The following is a 26,914-nucleotide window of genomic DNA, read 5'->3' as shown; positions in this document are numbered from 1 at the left end:
AAAAAAAGGTTGAGTATTTAGGAAGTTGAAGTTATCTATGAAAAGTAATTGAAATTATACGTCTTTTGAAATGATGTAATTATTCTTTTACTGAATCTTTCAGTGTAATGCAAGTCTTGCACATGAAACCACTAATCGATAATTAATAAGATAGCCAAAACATTCTCCACAGGACTGTCCCAAGTGATATTACTGTTTAACAAAAACAAAGTGGTTTCCACGCTGACTAAATCAAAGATTCTCACTCAAACTACCGTTATATCTACTTCTTATTATCAAAAGACAACAATATATATATACTTTAAATTGAACCTTTATTAACTAGGCAAGTCAGTTAAGAACAAATTCTTATTTACAATGACGGCCTACACCGGCCAAACCCGGAAGAGCTGGGCCAATTGTGCGCCACCCTATGGGACTCCCAATCATGGCCGGTTGTGATACAGCCTGGATCAACAATAGACTAGTCTAACCAGACCACATTCCTATTGTTCACTGTTGAGTTTCACTCACTTGACACAGTGATACTACTGTTTAGATGTTTATTCATCACATGCGCCGAATACAAAAGATGTAGACCTTTCAGTGAAATGCTTACTTACAAGCCCTTAACCAACAATGCAGTTTTAAGAAAATCCCTAAAAAAGTAAGAGATAAGAATAACAAATAATTGAAGAGCAGCAGTAAATAACAATAGCGGGGCTATATATAGGGGGTACCGGTACAGAGTCAATGGGTCAATGTGCTTTTGGAACTGCTGTCGTGGTAATTGAGGTAATTGTGTACATGTAGGTAGAGTTATTAAAGTGACTATGCGTGGATAATAACAGAGAGTAGCAGCAGCGTGGGGGAGGGGGTAATGCAAATAGTCAGGGTAGCCATTTGATTAGCTGTTCATGAGTCTTATGGCTTGGGGGTAGAAGCTGTTTAGAAGCCTCTTGGACCTAGACTTGGTGCTCCGGTACCGCTTTCCGTGTGTAGCAGAGAGAACAGTCTATGACTAGGGTGGCTGGAGTCTTTGACAATGTTTAGGGCCTTCCTCTGACACTGCCTGGTATAGACGTCCTGGATGCCAGGAAGCTTGGCCCCGGTGATGTACTGGGCCGTACGCACTACCCTCTGTAGTGCCTTGCGGTATGAGGCCATACAGATGTCATACTAGGCAGTGATGCAACCAGTCAGGATGCTCTCGATGGTGCAGCTGTAAAAGATTTTGAGGATCTGAGGACCCATGCCAAATCTATTCAGTCTCCTGAGGGGGAATAGGTTTTGTCGTGCCCTCTTCACGACTGTCTTGGTGTGCTTGGACCATGTTAGTTTGTTGGTGATGTGGACGCCAAGGAACTTGAAGCTCTCAACCTGCTCCACTACAGCCCTGTCGCTGAGAATGGGGGAATACTCTGTCCTCCTTTTCCTGTAGTCCACAATAATCTCCTTTGTCTTGAGAAAAAAGAATGAGGCTAAGAATATAACAATGGATGTTCCAAACATTATATTCTGGAAATGCCAGTTTGTTTCTGTATGGTCTTTCCGCCCTTAGAAGGACATCCACTGAGCGGCACTGAATGGTGTATAAACAAAAGGGTTGATATGACAAAAATCCTACCAGCATTGAGTTACCACAAGTTTCCCCTAGAGAGACAATATTCTTACCTAGTGGGTTGTTTCTGTGACATATATATGTAGTGTATGCACAGAGCCTTCGGAAAGTATTCAGACACCTTGAATTTTTCCACATTTTGTTAAGTTACAGCTTTATTCTTAAATGGATTCAATACTTTTTCCCCCTCGAGCATACTACACACAATACACTATAATGACAAAGCGAAAACAGGTTTTTAGACATTCTTGCTATTTTATTAAAAAATAAAAAACAGAAATACCTTATTTACATAAGTAAATACAGTTGAAGTCAGAAGTTTACATACACTTCGTTTGGAGTCATTAAAACTCGCTTTTCAACCACTCCACAAAATTCTTGTGAACAAACTATAGTTTTGCCAAGTCGGTTAGGACATCTACTTTGTGCATGACACAAGTCATTTTTCCAGCAACTGTTTACAGACAGATTATTTCACTTATAATTCAGTGTATCACAAATCCTGTGGGTCAGAAGTTTAAAAGTATCTATATCCACAGTAAAACAAGTCCTATAACGACATAACCTGAAAGGCCGCTCAGCAAGGAAGAAGCCACTGCTCCAAAACTGCCATAAAAAGCCAGACTACTGTTTGCAACTGGACATGGGGACAAAGATCGTACATTTTGGAGAAACGTTCTCTAGTCTGATTAAACAAAAATAGAACTGTTTGGCCATAATGACCATCGTTATGTTTGGAGGGAAAGGGGGAGGCTTGCAAGCCGAAGAACACGATCCCAACTGTGAAGCACGGGGGTGGCAGCCTCATGATGTGGGCGTGCTTTGCTGCAGGATGGACTGGTGCACTTCACAAAATAGATGGCATCATGAGTAGGGAAAATGATGTGGATATATTGAAGCGACATCTCAAGACATCAGTCAGGAAGTTAAAGCTTGGTCACAAATGAGTCTTTGTGTGCCTTTCCAATTCACGTCCAATCAATTAAGTTTACCATGCGTGGACTCAAATCAAGTTATAAAAACATCTCATGGATGATCAATGGAGACAGCATGCACCTGATCTCAATTTCGAGGCTCATAGCAAAGAGTCTGAATACTTATGTAAATAAGGTATTTCTGTTTTTTTATTTTTAATACTTCTGCAAAAATGTCTAAAAACCTGGTTCCACTTTGTCATAATGGGGTATTGTGTGTAGATTGATAAGGAAACTTTTTTATTGAATCCATATTAGAATAAAGCTGTAACGTAACAAAATGTGGAAAATGTTAAGGGGTCTAAAAACGTTCCTAATGCACTGGCTATCATTTTGTAGGGCTTCATTCTATTTTGATAGAGCCACAAACTGTAAGATTTCCAGCTACTTAAAGGGATAGTTCAGCGATTTTACATATTTAGATACTTGTTTCCTCCCCCATTTAGCATATCTCTTTAAGCCAAAGGTATTCAAACTTTTTTCAGCATCCTTAGAATCGATACATTTAGATTTATTTTCAACAAATAAACTTTAAATTCATAAAATGTTCATCTCTTATCAAAATTAAGATAATCAATAAATACATTTACTCAATACATTTTATTTTTTCAAATTATACTTATATTTTTACTTAAAAAAAAACTGGTAACTGTAAACCCCTTTAATAACACCAATCCACTCCCTCTCCACCAGGTGGCCATTCACAGGCAAATGGTAAGTTATTATTGCATGCAACTGCAGTGCTTCATATCAGCTACGGTATCTTCCTCAATGCTCTTTTTATACTGTGAGGGATTTGTGTGTTCAATCATGAGCTGTCTCTCCTCTGTTTGTCTTCTCCAGTGTGTGGCATTGCTTCTCTCAACACAAAGATTGTTGGGGGTCAGGCTGCAGCTGCAGGTAGCTGGCCATGGCAGGCCAGTCTGCACAACTCCAACAGCCATTTTTGTGGAGGCTCCCTTATCAACAAAGAGTGGGTGCTGACTGCCGCTCACTGCTTCCCCAGGTAGAAAGACATAACCTTACCCGTCCCCCAACCCATATATTATGTCATGGTGATATTGTAATATCTATATGCTGTCTTTGTCTATGTACTGAATTATCTATTTTAATCATGTATTAATCACTTAATTCAGAGAACTAATTCAAAGTATAATGTCTTTGGGTATTTTTTTTCAAATAATTAAATTTAACATTATAAATGTACATGTAACTGCCAAAATACAGGACATGTCAAAATATAAAGTGTCTTAATAGGGTGTTGGGACACCATGAGCCACCAGAACAGCTTCAATGTGCCTTGGCATAGATTCTACCAGTGTCTGGAACTCTTTTGGAGGGATGTGACACAATTCTTCAATGAGAAATTCCATCATTTGGAGTTTGTGGTGGAAAACTAATCTCCAATAAGTGTTCAATTGGGTTGATATCTGGTGGCTGAGACACACACACACACACACATACATACACACACACACACACACACACACACACACACACACACACACACACACACACACACACACACACACACACACACACACACACACACACACACGTTTTAACCCCCCTATGATCTTCTGAGACTCCTCTTCAAAGTCACTTCTAACCACTTCTAGCCATGGTAGTCAAAATAATGTGCAACTGGACGTATTTATACATGACCCATGACCCATTTATACACGAAGGTATGCTTCCCAGTCAAAACAGTTTGTGCATATATTATGACAATGTTTTAGTTAATTTTGGTGTTCGGCAGCATACAGGTTTGTTCGGCTGTTCAAGCACACCATTTTATTTTTCTTGAGCCGAATTCTATGCCCCTTCGTCGGTGATTGGACAACAGTAGGCATTCTTCAATGAAGAGTATGTTGTCATCCAACGACTAGTTTTCATTCACATTTTCTCCTTTGAGAATTACTGCACTAAACATCTTAGTTTGATGTAAAAATGCGCGACTAAGACCTCCTCGGCCAAAAACTCAAAATTAATTACAGGTTTCTTGATTTATCTTAGATTATTTATCTTGATTCTGACTATTTTGAGGAAGTGTTAATGTATGTTGTTGCCACAGCATCTCAAGAGGGACAAACAGTAACAGCATTTAAAAAACACAGACCATAACAGAATGTGCGTTTTAAACCATTTCACCTGCGTTTATATTGAACATCATCTGCATTTACAAAATGCAGCAAGATATCTTTTCTGCATTTTATATTTCATTTTCTGCTTGAAAAAAAAACAAAATCCTGCATTAATGGTGATGGGATGTTAATTGCTTAATTGACTCAGGAACCAAACCTGTGTGGAAGCACCTGCATTCAATTGACTTTGTAGCCCTCATTTATTCAAGTGTTTCCTTTATTTTGGCAGTTACCTGTTTGTACTGTACTTGTTTTAAAGTACAGTATTAATGGTTGTCAAATAAGTTGTAGGAGTGGTAATGACTCCAGTGAGGTGACATTGTCTCTCTAAAATACATCCCTGAATTGTGTAAACGGCATCAGCAAGCACACTAAGTCTAATAATCACATTAGTGACTAACATTAGTTAGTCTCAATTCTTTTCATTCTCAGCACCAGCACGTCCGGCCTGCTTGTCTACCTGGGCCGGCAGAATCAGCAAAGCATCAACTCCAACGAGGTATCCCAAACGGTCTCTCAGATCATCTGCAACCCGAACTACAACAGTGCAACCAGCGACAATGACATATGTTTGCTGAAGCTCTCATCACCTGTCACCTTCACTGACTACATCCAGCCGGTCTGCCTGGCAGCAGTGGACAGCACCTACTACGCTGGCACTGATAGCTGGGTCACCGGATGGGGCGATATCAATAGTGGTGGTGAGATCTGATTGTCCCGATGCTGACTTTGCATTGACAAGCCAGACAAGCCTTTATATACCTGCACATATATCCACTTTTTTAAGTAAATGTTGTTCCAATGCAGTTGCAGCAGAAAAGAAAGGATCAGAAATGTATACAACAGAATATCAGCAAAAGTTGATTTCATGGTCTCTCCTCCTCAGTGCCCCTTCCCTCACCTGGGACCCTACAGGAGGTGACTGTGCCGGTAGTGGGGAACAGGGAGTGTAGCTGTCTCTATGCTGGATTTAGTTCAATCACAAACAACATGATCTGTGCTGGTCTACTGAGTGGAGGAAAAGATTCCTGTCAGGTGAGGGATGCATGGCTGTGTTTCATTCCAAATAGTTGCAGAGCCAAAGCTGCAGTTTAGCTGCAGTTTGCAGAGCTATTATTCAATGACAAAGAGATGATGAATCAAACTTCTAATGGTAATTTCATTGTTCACTGACCCTGATGATTAACCTGGTGAAATCTTAAATTTCACCTGTGGCTCAGTTGGTAGAGCATGGCACTTGCAGCACCAGGGTTGTGGGTTTGATTCCCACAGGGGACCGGTACAAATAAAGTATGCACTCACTTCCATAAATCGCTCTGGATATGATCATCTACTAAATTACTAAAATGTATCCGTCTACAGGGAGACTCTGGGGGGCCAATGGTGAGCAAACAGGGTCTGGTCTGGATCCAGTCTGGGGTTGTGAGTTTTGGACAAGGCTGTGCCGAAGCAAATTTCCCAGGAGTGTACACCAGAGTGTCCCAGTACCAGACCTGGATCAACAGCCAGATCAGCACTGACATGCCAGGCTTCGTCACCTTCTCCTCCAGTGGGACTGACTCTGATCTCAATGTCACCTGTAATGCACTGTCCAGTGGGGCCACACTCTTCTCCCTCTCTCCTATTCTCATCTCTCTCTCTCTTCTAATAGAGCACACACTAAAAGTGGATGCTTAACTTTACTCACTGTATGTGATAAGTACTAGAATAGTATGTTTATACACTGAACCAAAAGTGATGGTTTTATTTTAATATGAATCTACTAATACTTGTTGATTGTGATTGTTAATGGAATTTGTGTTTAAATGAATGATTAGAATATTCCACCCTGAAACCATAAAATGGTATGAAATTGATTAGGATCATAAAATTTTTACTAATGATGTGTGTAGTTTTAGTCAGTAAAATTCTAATAAATGATGTGTGTAGTTTTAGTCAGAATTAGGGTAAAACAATATCTTTGTACAAAATATCTTTATAGTATCTTAAACACAGACTGTCTGAGCAAAATTCGGTGCCGACCTTGGCTAGGGGCCAGAGAGATTTGGGAGAGGGCAGGGAGTACTTCTTACGGCATCCCTAATCTTGGGGGAGGACAGGGTAGGGAGACGGTATGTGCGTAGGATACCTTCTGTTTGTGTGCAAAAGTATGTGCGTTAGGAGCTAGTATAAAATGAATAGTTTTGTACATCTGTTACGCACGCCTCTATGAAGAGGGAACGCAACACCCTTCTACAACTCAACTCAAAGATGAAAGGGGAGCTACTACCGTCGAGAAATTCTTACAGACTGTACGATAGTACCCTACCATCCCAGGAATCTGAACAACTGGCGGCGGGTCGTGGGAGCAGGAAAAGCAACAATTGCTTCCACTTTGCCAGATACTGGGAGCACTTGACCTCGTCCCACTTGTTTCCCCAAGTAAGTCACAGTAGCCTTCCCAAACTCACACTTGGCCAAATTGAGGGTTAAAGAAGCATTCTCCAACCACTGAAACATACTTTTCAAAGTGGAGAGATGATCAAACCAAGTAGACGAATGTATCACCACATCGTCTAGGTAAGCAGTACAATTTGGCACATCTGCAAACACAATGTTAACTAGACGCTGAAAAGTAGCAGGTGCATTACACATGCCAAAGGGCATCACCGTGTATTGTACAAAGTTATCAGGTGTAACAATAGCCGAGATGTCAGAGGCACCTGCCAATAACCTTTTAGCAAATCTAACTTACTAACTTAAGCAGCAGAGCCAAATCTATCAATGCGGCAGGGTAGCCTAGTGGTTAGAGCGTTGGACTAGTGACCGAAAGGTTGCAAGTTCATATCCCCGAGCTGACAAGGTACAAATCTGTCGTTCTGCCCCTGAACAGGCAGGTAACCCACTGTTCCTAGGCTGTCATAGAAAATAAGAATTTGTTCTTAACTGACTAGTTAGGTAAAAAGCAGTCATCTAAGCGAGTTAGAAGAAAAGAATCAGACTTTGTAACTGCATTTACACGATGATAGTCTGTGCATAAGCGAGACGTACTGTTAGGCTCAGGAACAAGAATACACAGAGAACTCCAGGAGCTGCTACTGGGTTTTGCCATGTCATTCTGTAATAAGCTACCTCCCTTTTCTTTGGATTAACCCGGTACGGATGCTGACGTATAGGAACAGCGTTCCCCACATCCACATCATGTTCCAAGATGGACGTGCGACTTGGGAATGTCCTGAAACACACTGAGAAAACTGTTTATCAATAGGATAAGATTCTTAGTTTGATCATAATCCAAATGTTCCATTTGAGAGGGTAACTTCTACAACATCTCCGAATTACATAGGCGATCACACTGCTGTAACGTATTGCGTAACTCCAACCTGTCCTCCTTATCCTCCTCTAGGTCCCAGCCAGGCTTCAGCACCACCGCAGCCACACTGGAGACGGCGGGCTGGACCGGCTTACCTGAGGCACTGTCGGGAGAATCACGCACATAATATGTTTTCAGCATGTTAACATGACACACAGGAAGAACGCCTTCGATCTGGTGTCTTTATTACACAATTGCTGTCACTGAGTTTCTTTTCCACCAGATATGGTCCAGAAAAACGTGCCGACAGAGATGAGCCAGGGATTGGCAACAAAACTAAAACTTGATCCTCTGGTGCAAATGAACGGCCAACAACCTTTTTGTCATAATGCAACATGCGTTTTTGAGACGAGGAGAGAGACTTTTGGGCTAACGCACAAAAGCAGTCTCACCCGCATCTTACTGACATAATCCAACACATTTTTAGGGGCGCTACTGGGTGTAGGAGATAAGATATGCTCCTTCAAAACTTTCAGCGGACCCCGTGGGATGTGTCCAAACACAAGGTCAGTAAGGTTGAACCTAACGACTCTTGTATCGTTTCCCTAATAGCAAACAGGACAAATGGCACCCCCTCATCCCAATTGGTACTGGTATCCATGCAATACTTGCGTAGCATTGCCTTCAGCGTCTAATGCCAGCATTCGAGAGCCCCTTGACTCTCTGGATGATACGGACTGGAGACCTGATGGGAAATACACAGCGTCTTTAACACATTTGAAAACAGTTTGGACATAAAGTTGGATCCCTGATCAGTTTAGATTACTTTAGGGAGTCCAAATGTAGAGAAGAACTTCACTAGTGCCTTCACCACAGTCTTAGCCATTATCGTATGGAGAGGAATAGCCTCTGGGTATCGAGTAGCACTGCACATTATTGTTAGTAGGAACTGGTTACCTGACCTGGTTTTCGGGAATGGACCTACACAATGAATTATCACTCTTTAAAATGGTTCCCCCATCACCGGAATCGGGCAGAGCGGTGCTCGAAGAACTGTTTGATTCGCTTTCCCAGTGAGTTGACATACGTGACTGGTATCCATATGTTTTACAAAATTGGACCACGTCCGACTTTAAAAGAAATGACAAAGGACTCGGTTATAAGTCTTTATGATCCCCAAATGTCCGGACCAAGCCTGGTCATGGGCGAGGGACAGCACCTGTTGTCGGAATGGTGTAAGGAACAACCACTTGACACACTTCACTCCAGTCACTAACAGTGTCATGAGCTGCCCATTTACGCATCAAATCCCCTGCTTCCATAAAGTAGGCGGTCTCTCTGGTTTTAGCTTCCTCAGTGGAAATTTGCATTGCCCCTGCCCTCCCCTCCTACGCTGCTGCTACGCTCTGTTACTATCTATGCACAACCAATTAAATAAATCTACCTGCATGTACCTGCATCTACATAATTACCTCAATTACCTTGACTCCGGTGCCCCCACATATTGACTCTGTACCGGTACCCCCTGTAGATAGCCCCGCTATTGTTATTTACTGCTGCTCTTGAATTATTTGTTTTTCTTATCTCTTACTTAAAAAAAAATGTTATATTTTCTTGAAACTGCGATTTTGGTTAAGGGCTTGTAAATTAAGCATTTCACCTGTTGTAACGGGGCATGTGACAAATACAATTTCATTTCATTTCATTAGCTAGTTCAGCGATTTTACACATTTTAATATTTGTTTCCTCCCTCATTTAGCATGTATTAATAACATCAGTCCACTTTCTCTCCCCCATGTGGCCATGCACAGCTGTTAAAAATGCTTTATATCGGCTTTTTTTCTTGTTGCTCTTTTCATACTTTGAGGGATTTGTGTGCTCTAGTATGAGCTGTCTCCCCTCTGTCTGTCTGTCTTCTCCAGTGTGTGGCACTGATTCTCTCAACAAAGATTGTGGGGAGTCAGGATGCAGTTGCAGGGAGCTGGCCATGGCAGGCCAGTCTGCACAGACAGAGCAGCCATTTTTGTGGAGGCTCCTTTATCAACAAATAGTGGGTGCTGCTGCTTATGCTGCTTATTCCTTCTTCTTCCTTCTTAAGCCCGTTCCGTTTGTACCAAAACAGTTGGAGCAGACCACAAAAGATCCGAAATTTACAATAAGTGTGTTTTAATTCAGTGTGACTATGAATCTACTGGTTAATATGTTCTTGTGATGTAAATAATTAAGTTGGCAAGCAAATGTAATTTTGCAATGCTACATTTGGTTGTTCATCAGAACTCAGTTCATATGACTGTTAAATGCTTTTCTGTTTAGTCATCACACTTGATGATTAAATGGAAACATATTGTTTGTATATTGCGGGACTAAGCACACACCCCTGAGGGGCCCCCGTGTTGAGGGTCAGTGTGGTGGTGTTGTAGCCTACCCTTATTACCTGGGGCAGCCTGTCAGGGAGTCCAGGATTCAGTTGTAAAGGGAGGTGTTCAGTCCCAGGGTCCCGAGCTTGAAGGGTATTATGGTGTTGAACGCTGAGCTTTAGTCAATGAACAGCATTCTCCCATACAGAAGATATTCCACTTGTCCAGGTGGCAGAGAGCTGTGTTAAGTGCATTTAAGATTGTATCATTTGTGGATCTGTTGGGGCGGCATTCGAATTGGAAGAAAGAAGAAAGAGGAAGAAAGAAAACCAGGGTGGAAGCAAGCATGGAAAGAAGGTTGTACTTAAAAATTATTCTAAGGACCTCTGTTTTCAATTTATAAGTCTGTGGATTAGGTTGGTCCAGGTCTCTTGTGGTCTGCCCCCGAGGAGGGAGGCACTGCCTCTAAAATGAGTCTCTCTGGGGATAAAGAGAAGGGGGGGGGGCATTGTCTTTAACATGAGATAGAGGGAGCACTGCCTGTAAAATGAGTCTCTCTGGGGATAAAGAGAAGGGGGCATTGTCTTTAACATGAGATAGGGGGGCACTGCCTCTAAAATGAGTCTCTGGGGATAGAGAGGAGGGGGGCACTACCTCTAAAACAAGTCACTCTAGTTGACATGCAAAGTTATGAGGTAGGACAAGAGGGTGTGTGTGTGAGTGAGTGAGAGCAGCTGCATCCACACCGTTGTGGTTTTCTGAGTTAATTAAGCTATTAACATTCCATCATGGTTAGGGTCTTGTATAAAAACGCCGGCTGCCCATTATTTTGGCTACAATGGAAAGTAGATGAAATCGCTGTGACTTTGAAAGGGTGGTCTCAAAGAGGCATAGGGGGTTTAAAGTGTGTGTGTACGTGTAGGTATGTATGTTTACTCTTTAACTGTAAGGATGATAGAATTACAAATACACAATGTTAATTTAATTGAGAATAATTGAAAATTATGAATGTTGAATGAGGCAAGGCAGGGGAGGACACAGAGAGGAAGAGAGAGAGAGAGAGAGAGAGAAAGAGAGAGAGAGAAAGAAAAAGCGAGAGAGAGAGAGAGTTTTAAATAATCTTTATTGGGTCTGGGGGCCCACCACACAATAAATACTCATACAAAACCACAGTTACACATCAATTAAAAACACAACTCCAATTCCTCCTTCACAGTAACTAAACACAACAGCCTCTGAATACCCCATATACTCAAAAACAGATCAATATTGTTGACAAGTTTATAATAGGCAAACTCAACCCTTAGTCTCGCTGCCAACATTCCCTCCAGCATTCCCACCACATCCACAGACCCCTGTCCCCGAATACTGTTCTTTCGGGTCTTCCATAGCGCTAATTTTGCTGCCCCTAACACAAAATTAAGCAACACACTACTCCCTTTTGACTGAACCTGTACTTTGGCCCAAATATATACCGTTGGGAAGAGAAAACCTCTCCCAACGTTGAGAACCAATCAGTGATCAGTTCAATCATCCCAACCAACCTGGGACACAGTAAAAACAGATGTGCCAGAGATTAAGACTCAGCACAGAATGGACACCCCTCCTCAACAATAGGGTCCAGGTGTACCAGATGCATGTTGGTGGCTATAGCTCCATGTATTATCCTCCATTGGAGGTCAGCTGTCCTCTTATCAATAGGCAGTTTGTATAATGATCGCCAACAGCCTTTTGGAGAGGCACCTGGACCAAGCACACCCGCCCACCTCGTCGATTTTACCCCTTCCAGGGAAGAGGCATGGGACACCTTTACACATATTCTGTACATGGCCTTCTTTCCCACCTCCTTGAACCCCCAGCTCTGGGGTATCGAAGGAAAGCAGCATCCCCACATCCTCCTCGAATGTCCCCATCACAGCACTAACAATCAGTGCAGGGAACACATAATCCAGACCCTCCTTCCACCGATCAGAATTGGAAGTGTCAGTCACATACTGCAGATGAAGCCCTGGCAAGGAATCGCAGACCGCATCGAAGACCTTCCTCAGTAGGCGAGATGATCGGATCCCCGCTCTTTCTCCCAGCTCCTCCAACAATCTGCTCCTGCTCCGCATCAGATGACCCAGCTTGGTACACCCCACGCCTAACAGGCATGAGCGTAGGCTGGCTGAACCCAGAACACGGGACTGGATGGCAGTGTTGTGAAAAAGAGGCTCTTTCGACCCAGCTAGAACCGTCTCTGTATAACAATCTCTGGGCTGCTTGGAGCAGGAAAGCCATGATTCTAGAGGAAATGTCCACCAGGCCTTGCCCACCCTCGTGCAGTGGCAGGTACAGGACTGCAGCTTTAATCTAGTGTTGTCCAGACCAGAAGAAATTGACAAGGGTCCTCTGAAGCTCTTGTATCAGACCCTTTGGTGGCTGCAAAATCATTAGTCTGTGCCACAGGGTAGAGGCAGCAACCAGGACCCTTCCCCTATAAGACAGCTGGGGCAGCACCCATTTCCACCTTGACAGTCTGGCACACACTTTCTCCGCTACACCCTCCCAGTTCTTTTTCTGAAAGACATCGGAGCCTACAAAAAAAACCAAAGTCTTCATCCCATCTCTGCCCCACTGAAGCCCCCCTGGTAACCGTGGAGCGGACCCCGTTTGAAGCCGACCTGTCCACAGCGCTTCCCTCTTTCCCCAATTGACTCTAGCTGAGGAGGCCCCCTCATACACCTTTAAAGCGTTTGAGAGAACCTTAACATCCTCACCCCCTGTAATAAAAAATATCACATCATCTGCATACGCAGACAGTGCTATCATGGGACCCTTCATTACACCTGGCACAGAGAAACCAGTAAGCTTCGCTCTTAAAAAACAAAGCATTGGTTAAATCACCAGACTATATAACTGCCCTGATATTGGGCATCCCTGCCTGATGCCCCTTTGGACAGGGATGGGGCAACTCAAACCAACCCCACCTTCACCATACACGAGGCCCCAGCATACAGTAAATTCATCCAAGACAAAAAAACATCCCCAAACCCAAAGGCTTTCATTGTTTTGAAAAAGTACTGGTGGTCCACACGATCAAAAGCCTTCTCCTGATCCAACGAAAGTAAACCCACATTTACATCAGACAGTTTACAAATGTCTAAAACATCTCTTATCAGAAACAAGTTGTCAACAATAGAGTGATCAGGTACACAGTATGACTGGTCCTTGTGGATCAACAATCCCAGATACTCTTTCAACCTGTTTGAGAGACATTTAGAAACAATTTTGTATTCAGCGCACAGCAAAGCAACAGGTCTCCAATTTTTTTATGAGAGAACAAATACCCCTTTTTTGGCAACAGTGAAAGCACCGCACATTGACAGGATACAGGAAGAGAACCCTCATGAAAAGATTCACACACCACTTCATAAAAATCCTCCCCAATAGTCCCCCAAAAGTGCTTATAAAACTCATATGGTAAACCATCGATGCCAGGGGCTCGGCCTGTTGAGAGCTGCATAACTGCTGTGGACAGCTCTTGCAGTGTAATGTCAGAGTCCATTGCGATTCTCTGCTCAGGTCCCAATTGAGGAAGCCCGTGTAACAACTGTTCAGTACACAGAGAGTCACAATCCTCCGCCTTATAGAGGGCCGAGAAGAAATCCACGGCATGTTGACGCATTTCAATGTCATCCGTGGTCACCTTCCCATCAGGGAGACGAAGGCAGACCATCTGTTTACGTTGAAATGTCGACTGTCCTAGGTTTTTTAAAAAGTGCTAAGAGCATCCATATCCTCGAGGGAACCGAAACGAGACTTAATCAAGGCACCCTTCACTCTTTCATGCAGAAACGACCTCAGTTCATGTCTCTTGTCCTGTAAGTTCATGACTAGTCCAGGGTCGTTCTGAGTGAGCAGCTTCAATTCAATAGATTTGATGTCCTGTTCAAGGGCCTTGATAGTCTCTTTAACTTCAATTTGAGACAGAGCAGTATACTGTTGACAAAATACTCATATTTGGGCCTTCCCAACCTCCCACCATTGTCTCAAGGACTCAACATTTCCTTTTATAACCCTCCATTTTTCCCAAAACAACAAAAACCTGTCACAAAACATGACATCATGTAACAATTTAACATTAAAATACCAGTAAGGTGATGACCTTCGTGGACAGGAAAAGTGAATACCAACAGTAACCATATGATGATCAGAGAAACCCACAGGAGTAATGGCACACTTTCCAACCCTACTACAGCATTGCTCAGATACATACAACCTGTCTAACTTTGCTGCACTGACACGACCTTCATTAATTTTTAGCCATGTGTACTGCCTAACTTTTGCATTCCTTACTCTCCACACATCAGAAAGCTCAAACTCAGTTAATAGGCCAGACAGGCAAGTGGCTGACCGCAGGTGAGGTTCTTCAGCGGTGCGATCAACAGTAAAATCCACTGTACAGTTCCAGTCCCCCCCTAAAACCATATACCCCTCTTGGTCACACTGTCTTAAGGTTTCCTTTATTTGATCAAATATAGCAATACGCTCTGTACCCTCATTAGGAGCATAAACATTAAAAAATAAAAAATAAAAAAACACATAACATCCACCTTGACCAATAAAACCCGACCCATGACAATCTCTTTTGTAGATACCACAGTCACCCCTAAGCCTGAGGAAAACAAAATTGCCACCCCAGCACTGAAATTAGTACCATGACTGAGTACATGCTGCCCCTCCCACCACATACCCCAGTCAACCTCATTTTCCTCATCACTATGTGTCTCCTGTAAGAAAACTACATTAAGCCTTTTCTGTTTTATTACTTCTAATACCCAAGCCCTCTTATTCCTGTCCCTTCCCCCATTCATATTGAGAGAGCCTACCCTTAGTACCTCCATATAGAAAAGAGAAAAGAAAAGCAGAAGAAACCAGAGAAATCAAGGACAATAAAGACACCCTATGAAGCATGATCATCATCATTATTTTAATCTTCTCTTAATCTGACTACGTTTCCCACCACCTTTTGCTGCTGCAACAGCAGTAATACATTTCCTCAAGCGAAACCGCTTCTTCTCACTCAATTGGTCTAACCCCACCGTCTTTCTGTAACATCACAGCTGACCTCACAAACTTATCAACATCAAAATAATCTGCCAATTTGACAGATTTCCCAAAAGTCTGATCCAGAAACTCATTTACCTCCTCTAGATCATAAACTGAGTCCTCACCAGCAGCTGTCATATCAAAAGAGATATCCATATCCTTCTCCTGATCCTCAGCTGAGACCACAGATAACTGACTCCCCTCTACCACATTCCTTTCAACACTCCCCACTTGCACCTCATCACTCGTACCAGGCATCTCCTCCACTACCTGGGAGCCTAGCTCCACATGAACCCCAGCACTCGTAGTGGCCATCTCCTCCACTACCTGGGAGCCTAGCTCCACATGAAAACCCTCCTGTACATCATTACTCGTAGTGGGCATCTCCTCCACTACCTGGGAGCCTAGCTCCACATGAACCCCAGCACTCGTAGTGGGCATCTCCTCCACTCCCTGGGAGTCTAGCTCCACATGAACCCCCTCCTTTACCCCAGCACTCGTACTGGGCACCTGCTCACCAGTCTGAGGAACTAGCTCTTCAGATACATCCTTACCTTCTACAACAATACTTTTCTGGAGCATAACATTTCCCTCTAATACAAGTTGCAACTCCGTGCCCTCAACACAGATAAGTTGTTCCTCAGCAACAGGTGCTTTTGGCTGCTCTACCGCTGTCGGTCCACCTCTCCCTACATCAGAGGGCCCAGGCGTTACGATGACCACCTGCGCCCCTCCCTCGGCCTTCTCCCATTTCAGGCAAGCATGTTGCTTATGACCAACATCTCCACACTCAAAACACTGTTGACTACCCGTACTAGCATAAGCCATATACATTCTATTGTCATACTTGATTTTAAACGATAACTCTAAAGTCTGCTCCGGTGAGTCCAAAAACATAAACACCTGTCGCCGAAATGACATTACCTGTTTCAACGCTGGGTGTTTGCAACCCAACGGGACAACCTTAATTGAACTGGCGAACTTCCCAAAGCGCAATAACTTGCGCTCCAATAGCTCATTAGGAATAAACGGCGGTACATTTGAAATCGTTACCCTTGTTGACGGAGAAAAAAGAGGCGTAACTTGAATAAACATTCCTTTAAGAAGTACACCATGCTCGACCATCTGATCAACCAGACACTCTTCTTTAAGAAATACCACCACCACTTTATTCATCCGGGATGCATAAGCAACATTCTCATAGCCTACCTTCTCTCCTACAGCGACCAGAAACTCCTCCACCGTGACAGTAGACAGGGAAGGCGTCCCCATTCCGGCTGCCATCCCCGCCAAAATCAGGGTCATTTCCATACGTAAAACAAAATACTTAATTCTACCACAACAAAAATAATAATAACCTTAATCCGCACAGAAGAAAAAATGCCACCAAGAAACTCACTCCTTCACTCAAACAATTCTCAGCATGCACCAATCACTCCCAGCATGCAGAGAGAGAGAGAGAGAGAGAGAGAGAGAGAGAGAGAGAGAGAGAGAGAGAGAGAGAGAGCGTGCGAGAGAGAGAGCGCGAGAGAGAGAGAGAGAGAGAGAGAGAGAGAGAGAGAGAGAGAGAAAGCGTGCGCGAGAGAGAGAGAGAGAGAGAGAGAGGGCCAATGACATGTGTCATGAGGCATGTGTCACACCCTAACTCAACAATTCAGGCTATTACCTACCTATGTACATACCACAGAAGGCTCATAATGTCAGAAATGGCGCTAATGGAATGGGTGGTGAGCCATTACCACAAGCCCATCCTCCTCAATTAAGGTGCCACCAACCTCCTGTGGTACATACCCCCTCCAACCAATGGCATTATAAATACAGGACACACACAAAGCCGTAGCAGTTGATAGGATGGAGTCGGGGTGGGTCTTGTGTGCTGTTGTATTTGCGTTGACCTGCATGGGAAAAGGTAATAGAGAATTATTATTATTATTATTATTATAGACTAGCAGTCCACTTTGAGTTACTTTAATACATTTAGAGAAAACTCAACAAGTTCACACTTTACTATGAAGTACTGTACTTTTCCAAGTAAATCATTTCACTGTTTGACTAGATTCCTATATAGACAGAGATTGGGTTCTTTCCCAAATGAATAAAGGAACGTTTAGACTGCATTAAAACGGTGAATATGTTTGATATCACTGCTTTTACAGTACATTACAGGAATATAATATATTTTGGACTGTGTGTATATATGCTTTTGTAATGATTACTGCCTCATTTTGAGAGAGACCCCCCCAAAAAAAAAGTTGAGTATTTAGGAAGTTGAAATTATCTATGAAAAGTAATTGAAATTATACATGTCTTGTGAAATGATGTAGTCATTCTTATACTAAACCTTTCAGTGTAATGCAAGTCTTGCACATGAAACCACTAATCGATAATTAATAAGATAGCCAAAACATTCTCCACAGGACTGTCCCAAGTGATATTACTGTTTAACAAAAACAAAGTGGTTTCCACGCTGACTAAATCAAAGATTCTCACTCAAACTACCTTTATATCTACTTCTTATTATCAAAAGTCAACAATGTATATATTTTTATTTATTTAACCATTGTTTAACTAGGCAAGTCAGTTAAGAACAAATTCTTATTTACAATGACGGCCTACACCGGCCAAACTCGGACGAGCTGGGCCAATTGGGACTCCCAATCACGGCCGGTTGTAATGCAGCCTGGATCAACAATAGGCTAGTCTAACCCAGACCACATTCCTGTTTTTCAATGTTGAGTTTCACCCACTTTACACAGTGATACTATTGGTTTAGATGTTAAATCAAATCAAATTGTATTTGTCACACGCGCCGAATACAACAGATGTAGACCTTACAGTGAAATGCTTACTTACAAGCCCTTAACCAACCAGCAGTTTTAAGAAAATCCCTAAAAAAATAAGAGATAAGAATAAATAATTAACGAGCAGTACAGGACTATAACAATAGCTGGGATATATACCGGTGGTGCCGGTACAGAGTCAATGTGTCAATGTGTGGGGGGCTCCGGTGTCGAGGTAATTGAGGTAATTATGTACATGTAGGTAGAGTTATTAAAGTGACTATGCGTAGATAATAACAGAGTATAGCAGCAACGTGGGGGAGAGGGCAATGCAAATAGTCTGGGTAGCCATTTGATTAGCTGTTCAGGAGTCTCATAGCTTGGAGGTGGAAGCTGTTTAGAAGCCTCTTGGACCTAGACTTGGCGCTCCGGCACCGCTTGCAGCGTAGCAGAGAGAACAGTCTATGACTAGGGAGGCTGGAGTCTTTGAATATTTTTTAGGGCCTTCCTCTGACACCACCTGGTATAGAGGTCCTGGATGGCAGGAAGCTTGGCCCCGGGGATGTACTGGGCCGTACGCACTACCTGTAGTGCATTGTGGTCGGAGGCCGTGTAGTTGCCATACCAGGCAGTGATGCAACCCGTCAGGATGCTCTCGATGGTGCAGCTGTAAAAATCTAAAGGGTCTTGTCAGCCTCCTGAGGGGGAATAGGTTTTGTCGTGCCCTCTGCTTGGACCATGTTAGTTGGTGATGTGGACGCCAAGAGACTTGAGGCTGTAAACCTGCTCTACTACAATCCCGCGTGCTCGGCCCTACTTTTCCTGTAAATCCACAATCATCTCCTTTGTCTTGAGACAGAGAATGAAACTAAGAATATAATAATGGGTGCTCCATTGTTATAACTGGAAATGCCAGTTTGCTTGTCTATCATCTTTTAGCCCCTTAGAAGGACATCAAATCAAATCAAATCAAAATTTATTTATATAGCCCTTCGTACATCAGGTGATATCTCAAAGTGCTGTACAGAAACCCAGCCTAAAACCCCAAACAGCAAGCAATGCAGGTGTAGAAGCACGGTGGCTAGGAAAAACTCCCTAGAAAGGCCAAAACCTAGGAAGAAACCTAGAGAGGAACCAGGCTATGTGGGGTGGCCAGTCCTCTTCTGGCTGTGCCGGGTGGAGATTATAACAGAACATGGCCAAGATGTTCAAATGTTCATAAATGACCAGCATGGTCGAATAATAATAAGGCAGAACAGTTGAAACTGGAGCAGCAGCACAGTCAGGTGGAAGTTGAAACTGGAGCAGCAGCATGGCCAGGTGGACTGGGGACAGCATGGAGTCATCATGTCAGGTAGTCCTGGGGCATGGTCCTAGGGCTCAGGTCAGTTGAAACTGGAACAGCAGCATGGCCAGGTGGACTGGGGACAGCAAGGAGTCATCATGTCAGGTAGTCCTGGAGCTCAGGTCCTAGGGCTCGGGTCCTCCGAGAGAGAGAAAGAAAGAGAGAAGGAGAGAATTAGAGAACGCACACTTAGATTCACACAGGACACCGAATAGGACAGGAGAAGTACTCCAGATATAACAAACTGACCCCAGCCCCCCAACACATAAACTACTGCAGCATAAATACTGGAGGCTGAGACAGGAGGGGTCACTCATCCACTGAGTGGCACAAAATGGTCTATAAACAAAGGGTTGATATGACAAAAACCCTACCAGCATTGAGTTACCACAAGTTTCACCTAGAGAGCCAAGTATATTCTTGACCAGTGGATTGTTTCTGTGACATATATATATATATATATATATATATAGTGTATGCACAGAGTCTTCGGAAAGTATTCAGACCCGTTGAATTATTCCCCATTTTGTTACGTTACTGTCTCGAACATACTACACACGTTTTTCCCCCCTCGAACATACTACACACAATACCCTATAATAACAAATGACAAAGCGAAAACAGGTTTACAGACATTTTTGCAATTGTATGAAAAAAATGTATGTCCAATCATTTGAATTTACCACATGTGGACTCCAATCAAGTTATAAAAACATGTCAAGGATGACCAATGGAAACAGGATGCTCCCGAGCTCAATTTCAAGGCTCATAGCAAAGAGTCTGAATACTTACAGTTGAAGTCAGAAGTTTACATACACTTATGTTGGAGTCATTCAAACTTGTCATGGCTTTAGAAGCTTCTGATAGGCTAATTGACATCATTTGGGTCAATTGGAGGTGTACCTGTGGATGTACTTCAAGGCCTACATTCAAACTCAGTGCCTCTTTTGTTTGACATCATGGGAAAATCAAAAGAAATCAGCCAAGACCTCAGAAAACAAATTGTGGCCCTCCACACATCTGGATCATCCTTGGGAGCAATTTCCAAACACCTGAAGGTACCATGTTCATCTGTACAAACAATAGTACGCAAGTATTAACACCATGGGACCACGAAGCCGTCATACCTGTAACGATTGTAGTTGGGAAAAGGAGAAGAGGACCAAAGTGCAGCATGGTACGCATTCATAATAATTTTTATGAAGATGAATACTGAACAAAAACCACAAACCGACAAACGAACAGTTCTGTAAGGTGCAACAAAAACACTAAACGGAAAATAACTACCCACAAATCATAGTGGGAAAACAGGCTGCCTAAGTATGGTTCTCAATCAGACACAACGATAAACAGCTGCCTCTGATTGGGAACCATACCAGGCCAAACACAGAAATACAAAAACATAGAACACATAGAATGCCCACCCCAACTCACACCCTGACCAAACTAAAATAGAGACATTAAAAAGGAACTAAGGTCAGGACGTGACAATACCGCTCAGGAAGTCTCCTAGAGATGAACGTACTTTGGTGCGAAAAGTGCAAATCAATCCCAAAGGACCATGTGAAGATGCTGGAGGAAACAGGTACAAAAGTATCTATATCCACAGTAAAACGAGTCCTATAACGACATAACCTGAAAGGCCGCTCAGCAAGGAAGAAGCCACTGCTTCAAAACGGCTATAAAAAATCCAGACTACAGTTTGCAACTGCACATGGGGACAAAGATTGTACCTTTTGGAGAAATGTCCTCTGGTCTGATGAAACAAAAATAGAACTGTTTGGCCATAATGACCATCGTTATGTTTGGAGGAAAAAGGGGGAGGCTTGCAAGCTGAAGAACACCAACCCAACCGTGAAGCATGGGGGTGGCAGCATCATGTTGTGGGATTGCTTTGCTGCAGGAGGGACTGGTACACTTCACACAATAGATGGCATCATGAGGATGGAAAATTACGTGGATATATTATAGCAACATCTCAAGACATCAGACAGGAAGTTAAAGCTTGGTCGCAAATGGGTCTTCCAAATGGACAATGACCCCAAGCATACTTCCAAAGTTGTGGCAAAATGGTTTAAGGACAACAAAGTCAAGGTATTGGAGCGGCCATCACAAAGCCCTGACCTCGATCCTATAGAAAATTTGTGGGCAGAACTGAAAAAGTGTGTGCGAGCAAGGAGGCCTAAAAACCTGACTCAGTTACACCAGCTCTGTCAGTTGGAATGGGCCAAAATTCACCCAACTTATTGTGGGAAGCTTGTGGAAGGCTACCCGACAAGTTTGACCCAAGTTAAACAATTTAAAAGCAATGCTACCAATTGAGTGTATGTAAACTTCTGACCCACTGGGAATGTGATGAAAGAAATAAAAGCTGAATTTTTTTTTTCCTCTACTGTTATTCTGACATTTCACATTCTTAAAATAAAGTGGTGATCCTAACTGACCTAAGACAGGGAATTTTTGCGAGGACTAAACTGGAATTGTGAAAAACTGAGTTTAAATGTATTTGGCTAAGGTGTATGTGAACTTCTGTCTTCAACTGTACCAGCTGTATGTAAAATAAAGTTTTTATGTTTTTTGTTTTTAATACATCTGCAAAAATGTCCAAAAACCTGTTTTTTGCTTTGTTTTAATGGGGTATTGGGTGTTGATCGATAAGGAAACGTTTTTATTTAATACATTTTAGAATAAAGCTGTCACGTAACAAAATGTGGAAAATATTTTGATAGAGCCACAAACTGTAAGATATCCAGCTACTTAAACGGATAGCATGTCTCTTTAAGCCCGAGGTATTGAAACTTTTTCAGCAACTTTAGAATCTATACATTTAGATTTGTTTTCACATCAACAACAATAAATTCATAAAATGTTCATCTCTTATCAAATTATGATAATGAATAAATACTTTTACTCAATACATTTTATTTTTCAAATCATACTTTTATTTTTACTTTATCACGCTTGAATAGTGCTTAAAGCACCATAACCTGGTAACTGAAAACCCCTTTAATAACACCAATCCACTCCCTCTCCACCAGGTGGCCATTCACAGGCAAATGGTAAGTTATTATTGCATGCAACTGCAGTGCTTCATATGCAGTGCTTGATCTATTTTAATCATGTATTAATCACTTAATTCAGAGAACTAATTCAAAGTATAATGTCTTTGGGTATTTTTTTTCAAATAATTAAATTTAACATTATAAATGTACATGTAACTGCCAAAATACAGGACATGTCAAAATATAAAGTGTCTTAATAGGGTGTTGGGACACCATGAGCCACCAGAACAGCTTCAATGTGCCTTGGCATAGATTCTACCAGTGTCTGGAACTCTTTTGGAGGGATGTGACACAATTCTTCAATGAGAAATTCCATCATTTGGAGTTTGTGGTGGAAAACTAATCTCCAATAAGTGTTCAATTGGGTTGATATCTGGTGGCTGAGACACACACACACACACACATACATACACACACACACACACACACACACACACACACACACACACACGTTTTAACCCCCCTATGATCTTCTGAGACTCCTCTTCAAAGTCACTTCTAACCACTTCTAGCCATGGTAGTCAAAATAATGTGCAACTGGACGTATTTATACATGACCCATGACCCATTTATGCACGAAGGTTATGGTATGCTTCCCAGTCAAAACAGTTTGTGCATATATTATGACAATGTTTGAGTTAATTTTGGTGTTGGCAGCATACAGGTTTGTTTGGCTGTTCAAGCACACCATTTTATTTTTCTTGAGGCAAGCTGAAGTTTGGTAGCCGAATTCTATGCCCCTTCGTCGGTGATTGGACAACAGTAGGCATTCTTCAATGAAGTGTATGTTGTCATCCAACGACTAGTTTTCATTCACATTTTCTCCTTTGAGAATTACTGCACTAAACATCTTAGTTTGATGTAAAAATGCGCGACTAAGACCTCCTCGGCCAAAAACTCAAAATTAATTACAGGTTTCTTGATTTATCTTAGATTATTTGTCTTGATTCTGACTATTTTGAGGAAGTGTTAATGTATGTTGTTGCCACAGCGTCTCAAGAGGGACAAACAGTAACAGCATTTAAAAAACACAGACCATAACAGAATGTGCGTTTTAAACCATTTCACCTGCGTTTATATTGAACATCATCTGCATTTACAAAATGCAGCAAGATATCTTTTCTGCATTTTATATTTCATTTTCTGCTTGAAAAAAAAAAAAATCCTGCATTAATGGTGATGGGATGTTAATTGCTTAATTGACTCAGGAACCAAACCTGTGTGGAAGCACCTGCATTCAATTGACTTTGTAGCCCTCATTTATTCAAGTGTTTCCTTTATTTTGGCAGTTACCTGTTTGTACTGTACTTGTTTTAAAGTACAGTATTAATGGTTGTCAAATAAGTTGTAGGAGTGGTAATGACTCCAGTGAGGTGACATTGTCTCTCTAAAATACATCCCTGAATTGTGTAAACGGCATCAGCAAGCACACTAAGTCTAATAATCACATTAGTGACTAACATTAGTTAGTCTCAATTCTTTTCATTCTCAGCACCAGCACGTCCGGCCTGCTTGTCTACCTGGGCCGGCAGAATCAGCAAAGCATCAACTCCAACGAGGTATCCCAAACGGTCTCTCAGATCATCTGCAACCCGAACTACAACAGTGCAACCAGCGACAATGACATATGTTTGCTGAAGCTCTCATCACCTGTCACCTTCACTGACTACATCCAGCCGGTCTGCCTGGCAGCAGTGGACAGCACCTACTACGCTGGCACTGATAGCTGGGTCACCGGATGGGGCGATATCAATAGTGGTGGTGAGATCTGATTGTCCCGATGCTGACTTTGCATTGACAAGCCAGACAAGCCATTATATACCTGCACATATATCCACTTTTTTAAGTAAATGTTGTTCCAATGCAGTTGCAGCAGAAAAGAAAGGATCAGAAATGTATACAACAGAATATCAGCAAAAGTTGATTTCATGGTCTCTCCTCCTCAGTGCCCCTTCCCTCACCTGGGACCCTACAGGAGGTGACTGTGCCGGTAGTGGGGAACAGGGAGTGTAGCTGTCTCTATGCTGGATTTAGTTCAATCACAAACAATATGATCTGTGCTGGTCTACTGAGTGGAGGAAAAGATTCCTGTCAGGTGAGGGATGCATGGCTGTGTTTCATTCCAAATAGTTGCAGAGCCAAAGCTGCAGTTTAGCTGCAGTTTGCAGAGCTATTATTCAATGACAAAGAGATGATGAATCAAACTTCTAATGGTAATTTCATTGTTCACTGACCCTGATGATTAACCTGGTGAAATCTTAAATTTCACCTGTGGCTCAGTTGGTAGAGCATGGCACTTGCAGCACCAGGGTTGTGGGTTTGATTCCCACAGGGGACCGGTACAAATAAAGTATGCACACACTTCCATAAATCGCTCTGGATATGATCATCTACTAAATTACTAAAATGTATCCGTCTACAGGGAGACTCTGGGGGGCCAATGGTGAGCAAACAGGGTCTGGTCTGGATCCAGTCTGGGGTTGTGAGTTTTGGACAAGGCTGTGCCGAAGCAAATTTCCCAGGAGTGTACACCAGAGTGTCCCAGTACCAGACCTGGATCAACAGCCAGATCAGCACTGACATGCCAGGCTTCGTCACCTTCTCCTCCAGTGGGACTGACTCTGATCTCAATGTCACCTGTAATGCACTGTCCAGTGGGGCCTCACTCTTCTCCCTCTCTCCTTTTCTCGTCTTTCTCTATCTCTTCCAATAGAGGACACACTAAAAGTGGATGCTTAACTTTACTCACTGTATGTGAAAAGTACTGGGATAGTATGTTTATACGCTGAACAATAAGTGATGGGTTTAATTTAATATGAATCTACTATATCTAGTAATACTTGTTGATTGTGATGTAAGTCATTAAGCTGGACAGCAAATGTCATTGTGCTATGGGATTACATTTGGTTGTTTATCAGAGCTAAGTTTATGATTGTTGTTTGCAGTTATGCTTAGCTATCACACTCAATGAATACAACTTGTTTTTCTCCATTTAATCATGAAGTTATGTATATTTGTCCATCTTGAGTGTACTGTATCTGCAAATAAATACACTATTTACAGTGAACTACAGCTATTTACCATTGAGCTGAGAATGTCTCTCAACAATCTCCTATCATGTAATGGTGGGCAGGCAGGCAGGTAACTACCAGCAGTCTGCCCACTTCCTGTAGCGTAGAATGTTAACAGACTGATATATATTCCAGGGGTGCCTTTATTTAGACCAAGACCATAGTAAATAGTTGCGCTACTGTTTACTCCAATGGGAAAATGTTTTGCAAAGAAAACAAGAGTTTCTAGTGGACAAATTCAGGTAGGTCCCTAACAAACCATTCTGTTTGCTTCTGTTGGCTTCTATTTGGTTTGTTTGGTTCCTAGTGAATAGACCCCAGTTGTTAAACCCTCCTACCTGGATTGGGCCATACCAACTCACTTCTCTAGAGAGGTGACATCATCTCTCTAGCGACACTGAACAAAAATATAAATGCAACATGTAAAGTGTTGGTAACACATTTCATGAGTTCAAATGAAAAATCCCAGAACTGTTCCATACACAGAAAAAGCTTGTTCCTCTGAAATGTTTTGCACAAATTTGTTTCCATCCTTATTAGTGAGTATTTCTCCTTTGCAAAAAGAATCCACCTGGCTGGGGTTGCGAGAGAGAGCTTTCAATTTTGTGCAGATGAGGGATATACATTGGAAAATAAATGATACATCTCATGATGAAACGGTTCCCAACCCTATACCCTATACACCCACCTATGCGAACTGTACACTAAAGAAAAAACCTTATCTGTTTTATGGGCTTAGTGTAAATGTAGCGAAAACAGAAAGAGGATTGTGGACAGAGATCTACTAGAGCAGCACATCCCCCTCAAGATTCTGAGCCTGCCTGGCAGGGTTAGTCTTACAGAGCCAAAGCCCCCTGATGGGAGACCATAATATACAAGGAAATTGTCAAAGCTGCTAATGAGAACCTTGACGACCGTGTATCTATCCAGTGGGGATTCCGGTGGGGTACCCCCACCCAGGTAGTGGCAGGGCTGGCAACACTGGCTGCAGTAACCCATGGGGAAGGGGTCACACTCGGACAATCAGAAAGGGGGCATATTATTGTGACCCTAGTGGGTCTGACTGCACAGAGATGCTTGGGGAAATGGTCCCAAGCATGTGTGTGTGTGTGTGCGTGCGTGTGTGTCCCACATCTGTTGCTAGGGGGTAAGGATGTTTGGGACAATATAGGATGAATCACAATAATTGTTTTCTAAA

The 26,914-nt window shown here is 42.5% G+C and overlaps 1 protein-coding gene across 1 annotated transcript in view; it reads left to right on the top strand.

Annotated features, from left to right (window-relative positions):
* LOC112217322 (prostasin) overlaps positions 1-25,384 on the top strand; it is a 25,892-nt gene extending 508 nt beyond the window's left edge. Inside the window, 11 exon segments of the mRNA XM_042300500.1 lie at positions 3,268-3,288; positions 3,418-3,580; positions 5,151-5,419; positions 5,605-5,753; positions 6,081-6,389; positions 17,274-17,367; positions 22,622-22,642; positions 24,116-24,406; positions 24,592-24,740; positions 25,068-25,305; positions 25,308-25,384. Coding sequence (XP_042156434.1) covers positions 3,268-3,288; positions 3,418-3,580; positions 5,151-5,419; positions 5,605-5,753; positions 6,081-6,389; positions 17,274-17,367; positions 22,622-22,642; positions 24,116-24,406; positions 24,592-24,740; positions 25,068-25,305; positions 25,308-25,384 — 1,781 coding nt within the window.
* Positions 25,385-26,914: the final 1,530 nt, after the last annotated feature.

Source organism: Oncorhynchus tshawytscha, linkage group LG18, assembly GCF_018296145.1.
Source record: "Oncorhynchus tshawytscha isolate Ot180627B linkage group LG18, Otsh_v2.0, whole genome shotgun sequence".
In the NCBI taxonomy this organism is placed as follows: Eukaryota; Metazoa; Chordata; class Actinopteri; order Salmoniformes; family Salmonidae; genus Oncorhynchus; species Oncorhynchus tshawytscha.
Note: the sequence above shows the minus strand (reverse complement) of the source record. Positions and strands in the feature narration are given on the sequence as shown.